Raw genomic sequence first — 6,000 nt, 5'->3', positions numbered from 1 at the left:
TAGAAAACAATAGCAAGACTTGCTCAAGTTGTGAGGAAAGGATAGCTTTGCCAGCCAATTTTCCATAATATAATTTATAATTTTAGTTTAAAAACTTACATTTCTTTTCGTCTACGATTAGAGTAGTCCTAAAGGGCCAGGGTAATACTAAACCCATACTTTAGCTGCACTTTAAAAGTAGACCGGGAGAATAAACGTCATTTCGATTTTTTTTTTTTTTATCCAATTTTTTTTTATTATTACATCCAAAATTCCGTTCTCCTGAAACCAAATGGAAAGGAAAAACAATTAGAATTATACCTACGAACCTTATATATATTTTTTTTTACTTACCTGCAAACTTTTATTTTCCCGAAACCAACCGCTGTATACCAAATTTTGCTTTTATTTTGAAAATTTATTGATTTTTTTTTTCTTTAGATTGATTTTTTTTTACTTTTGAGTTTTTGTTTAAATAGATAACTTTTCTTTTTAAACAGATATTTGTGAAATAAATATCTTTCGTCTTATTAATAGTGGCGATTTTTTTTGTATCCAATTTTTTTTGCTGGTGTTAAACAACATCATCCATTTTTTTTATTTATATATATTTTTGGTATTTTTATTGAGTGGTATTCGATTTTGGTATTTGAGTGCTCATTCCTCGTAAAAGATTTTTGCTTTTAGTCGCTTTTAAACAGCTAGGAATGGTCGTAACTCGTTCTGCTAAGAATCGCGAACAAACTCCGAATACCGATATGCAAAATTTTGTACCAACTACCGTGGGGACTATAGTTTCCACGGCGCTTCCAGTGTACACCTTAGCTAACACCATGACTACCACCACATCGCCAGCCGTAAATCCAAGCGTTCAGCAATTCATGTCGATAGCGCATGAACGTTCTGGTTTCCAAAACGAATCTGCCATTTCAAACAGTACCATCACATCGCCACAATACAGTAGCATTACTGCTAGGACCGTGAGGCAGGAATTCAGAGAAAGTGTGCCACCTCCAGTTCCTCAACCTAATGTTGCAGCACCAGGCGACATGTTCGGATTCATTCGGGAGGAATTGCAGCGTCAAATGCAGATGTTGCGTATGGATATGCAACGTGAAATATCCCAGGCTGTAACCCGTGCGATTCCACAGGCATCGCCGCCACAACAACCAGCTCCGCAACCACCTAGGGAACAACAAAATGTGTTGAGAACAAATTTACCACCACAATCACATATGAACATACCCGTGCACAACTTCCAACAGCAGCCATATGTTTATCAGCCAACACCAGCCCAACTAGTAAACACTTTGCCACAAGAATCAGCACCAACACCAGCCTTTCCAACGCAGCCAGCCCATTCGTCACAAGCACCCAGCTGGCCGACCGAAGGTGCATTTGAGTCACAACGGAAGGTGGACTTATCGAAATGGGGCATTAAGTTCGACGGAACCTCTAAGTCGATGAGCGCTGAGGATTTCATATTTCGAGTCGACGTCCTTCGACAAGACTACAATTGCTCCTTCAACGACATCAGACGAAGTTTCCATTCACTATTAGAAGGCCAAGCTCTGGATTGGTATTGGAACTTGCGCAAACTCGTTTCAATCCAAACCTGGGACGACCTGGAGAGAGCATTTTTAACCCAGTTCCGAAGATACGAAAATGAATTCCAACTGCAAAAACAAATAATGGACCGCCGCCAGATGCCCCAGGAAAGCTTTGAGAACTTCTATAATGCCGTGATGAGGCTGAGAAACCAACAGAGAAATCCATATTCTGAGCGAGATCTTGTGGAAATCATGAAGGGGAATTTAAAGCCGGCCTTATCGCACCTGTTATTTTCCGTGAGAACAGAAGGGCTGAATGATTTCTGCCAACAAGCAAAACGGGCAGAAAACTTGATTTTGAGTCAGCAAAGGCAACAGTTCCAGTCAAGGGGTCCAGCAACTGCTCGTGTGCATGAGCTGCAACTTAGTGACGATGAACCGCCACCACCGATTGTCGAAGTGGACGCCTTGGCCACCAGTAGCCGCTATATTTGCTGGAACTGCAAACAGCCAGGCCATAGCTTTATGGACTGTCCGTCGCCAAATAGGCGTATATTTTGCTTCCGATGTGGCCGAGACAACGTAGTCACCCCAAAGTGCCCAAAATGTCAGGGAAACCAGGTAGTGAGCGAGTCCCTGACGGGGGAGACTCGTTCGACCCAGACGTAATCCCGGTTAACCAGTCAGTCATAGTGTGTAGGCCCACCCAAATTTTAACTAACCCTAATAAACAGATTCCGATTATAGAAAAAACCAAAATTCGTGAAATTAAGCCACTCCATCAAAGAGTGAAGGAGTATAATGAGGCCAGGGATAGAATTTTTGGGCAGGTCTCTGATAAGATAAAAAAGGCTAGGATTAGGTATAAAATGAGAAAGAGAGTTAGGAATGAAATTATGTCAGCCTGTTTATATGAGGGTGAAGACGCCCGTTTTTATTTGAAGGTACCTATTAATGGCGTGCCCATAGAAGGTCTTTTAGACAGTGGGGCTACTGTCTCATGTTTAGGTAAAGGGTGCCTGGAGTTCCTTGAGAACACAGGTTTACAAATTCTGAACTTTTCTTCACACATTAGGACGGCTGATGGTAGTCCTCACAGGATAGTAGGTCGTGTAAAGGTTAAAATAAATTTCAACAATAGGTCACAAGAGATCACCTTTTATTTGGTGCCATCTCTAAATAGACCACTATTTTTAGGGGTAGATTTCATGAGAAGTTTCGGTTTATTTCCCAATTTGTGTAGCCTAACTACTAATGATGTCAATCTCTGTCCAGAGTCTGAAGTAATAAATGGTGAAGTTAAGACACATATACTCACTCCGAGTCAGAAGGCGTCATTAGATATTTTAGTAGCGAAATTTCCATGTTTTACGAAGAAGGGACTTGGTCAGACTTCCCTCGAATCCCATACAATCGACACTCGCGATGCGATTCCAGTTAAGGACAAGCATTATCCGGTCTCACCAGCTGTGCAGAAGTTGATGTACGCAGAGCTTGATAGGATGCTTAATCTTGGGGTCATTGAGCAGAGCGAGAGTCCTTGGAGCCATCCGGTTACTCTCGTCCGTAGGGGCGAGAAGAACCGTTTGTGCTTGGACGCTCGTAAGCTGAATGCCCTCACGATTAAGGACGCCTATCCTCTGCCGCACATCGAAGGTCTTCTCAGCCGGTTAGGGGACACATATTTTATATCAAGCGTAGATCTTAAAGACGCGTTCTGGCAGATACCACTAGATGCGTCTAGTAGAGAAAAGACTGCATTCACGGTGCCAGGACGACCACTTTACCATTTTACGGTAATGCCTTTTGGGTTGTGTAATGCAGCCCAAAGGTTATGCCGTCTGATGGATAAAGTGATCCCCTCAGCACTTCGTGATAGAGTCTTTGTCTATCTAGACGATCTTTTGATCGTATCTCCAGACTTTAAAACCCACCTGGAATTGCTGGATCGAGTGGCGCATTGTTTGGATTCGGCAGGTCTGACCATAAATGTAGGGAAATCGAAGTTCTGCTTCAAAGAGTTGCGGTACCTAGGTTATATAGTGGGAGGGGGTAAATTAAAACCAGACCCAGAGAAGGTAGAAACGATTTTAAAATTTACTTACCCGAAAACCGCTAGGCAGGTCAGGAGTTTCATGGGAGCTACTGGCTGGTACAGGCGCTTCATCCCAGACTACGCGACGATTTCTACTCCTATCTTCAACACCCTTAAGAAAGGAAAAACTTTCAATTTTCCCGATGATGCCAGAGAAGCTTTCGATAGACTGAAAACAGCCCTTACAACAGCACCAGTGCTCACTCATCCCAATTTTAACAAGCACTTTTACGTGCAGTGTGATGCCTCAGATATTGGATTAGGAGCTGTCTTATTTCAGAAGGACGAAGACGACGGAGAGCATCCCATCGCATTCTTCTCTCATAAGTTGACCAGCGCCCAGAAAAACTATTCGGTCACTGAGAGAGAGTGTTTGGCTGTGGTAATGGCCATTAAAAAATTTAGGCCTTACATCGAGTTGATGCCCTTTACAGTCATCACTGACCACAGCAGCCTTAAATGGTTGATGTCCCACAAAGACTTGAGCGGTCGACTTGCCAGATGGAGCTTGCATCTTCAAGCATTTGCCTTCACCGTCGAACACAGGCCAGGTTCTAAAAATATAGTACCCGACACCTTGTCGAGGTATGACATGGAGGAGCTTTCTGCGGAGGTAAACAACATTATTAATTTTGATTCCAAATATTTTAAAGAACAACATTACCTGGACTTAATCGCCAAAGTGACCGAAAACGCAGAAAGCCTACCAGATCTAAAGGTAGTGGATGACCTGGTCTATAAAAGGGTCTTGCCTTATGATGGAGTCCCACTGAACGAAGATTTCGCATGGAAGCTCTGGGTACCACTTGAATTGACACACGAGATTATTGAGAAGTGTCATAATCCCCCTCAAGCTTCGCACGGAGGATTCGGCAAAACACTTAGGAGGGTAAAAGAATACTTCTATTGGCCAAACCAGAACGTACAGGTTCGTTCCTTCGTAGCAAATTGTCAAATTTGCAGAGAAACAAAACCAGCTAATGCAATTTTGAGACCACCGATGGGAGCTGAAACGCAAACGGAACGTCCGTTCCAAAAGATTTTTATAGATTTTTTGGGTCCGTATCCGCGCTCTAAGAACGGGAATTCATACATATTTATAGTCCTAGACCATCTTACAAAATTTGTCCTGCTTAAAGCGATGGCTAAAGCTAACACGAAGAACGTTATAAAATTCCTGATTTCAGAGGTTTTTCATAAATTTGGAACACCGGAGATAATTCTGTCCGATAATGGTAAGCAGTTCGTCAGCAAAGAATTCATCGATATGGTGAACAATTTTGGCGTGAAACATGTGCGGACGGCCACCCACTCGCCACAAGCCAACGCATCGGAGCGGGTGAACCAGTCCATTCTGTCTGCAATCAGATCTTATCTTCAACATGATCACACGGAATGGGATAAGTACTTATCAGAAATTGAATTCTCGCTAAGATCGTCTGTTCAAACGTCCATTGGTGTCACGCCTTATTTTGCGCTTTTTGGCATGAATATGGTTTCTCATGGGAGTATCTATAAACTGGCTAAGAAATTACAAAGTCTAAGCGATCCTGAATTCAACATAATACCGAAATCCGTGAAAATGGATTTAATAAGGCAGAAAATTCGTGAGAATCTGCATAGAGCCTACTTAAGGAATGAGAAAACCTATAATACACGCTGCCGTCAAGTTAAGTTTGTACCAGGTCAGGAGGTTTATCGTCGCAATTTTCAGCAGAGCGACTTTAAGACCAATTTCAATGCTAAGCTAGCGAAGAAATTTTTAAAATGTAGAATTGTACGACCTGTAGGTAATAGTCTATACGAGGTTGAAGACCTTCAAGGGAAATCGTTGGGGGTATTTCACGCCAAAGATTTGAAACAATAGTTTCAAATTCTTTGGTGGTCTTAGTCCCAACATTTCAGTCCGAATACCTAACTCTGTCAAATACTAAAACGTATTGTCAAAATTTTATTTATGAGTGGTTAGTAAATACTTTCTACATGAAACTATAGTTAAATGACTATGTTTTTTTTTATTTTTTTTTGCCATTTGATTTTTATTTTAATTAATATTTTGTTTTTTTATCTAGAATATTGCGACCAGAGATGTTCATTTGTGTTGTGGAACAATTACCAGTTGCGTTGGATTTACTCAGTAACAAGTAGTACGTCACCATGCTCACCGAAACCAATTAAATCTTTTATCACGATTGTGACTGTCAACACACTATTGATGCAATTCCGTTAACACTCTGGGGAACTATGCCAATAAGAGCTGAGAATCGTTAGACATCTAGTATGTTGATCTGATTTTGATAATATTAAAGAGACGGGAGTAATTTGCAACGTTTACCCAACAAGCATCTCTTGAAGAAATACGTGGCTTACTTGTTA

The 6,000-nt window shown here is 41.5% G+C and overlaps 1 protein-coding gene across 1 annotated transcript; it reads left to right on the top strand.

Moving 5' to 3' along the window:
* Positions 1-5,116: 5,116 nt before the first annotated feature.
* LOC135955512 (uncharacterized) lies at positions 5,117-5,491 on the top strand. Its single transcript, XM_065505863.1, has one exon. The coding sequence runs from the start codon at positions 5,117-5,119 to the stop codon at positions 5,489-5,491; it is 375 nt and encodes a 124-aa protein (XP_065361935.1).
* Positions 5,492-6,000: the final 509 nt, after the last annotated feature.

The sequence above is a fragment of the Calliphora vicina genome, chromosome 3 (assembly GCF_958450345.1).
Source record: "Calliphora vicina chromosome 3, idCalVici1.1, whole genome shotgun sequence".
Classification (NCBI taxonomy): Eukaryota; Metazoa; Arthropoda; class Insecta; order Diptera; family Calliphoridae; genus Calliphora; species Calliphora vicina.
This window is presented reverse-complemented; position numbering and strand designations above follow the sequence as displayed.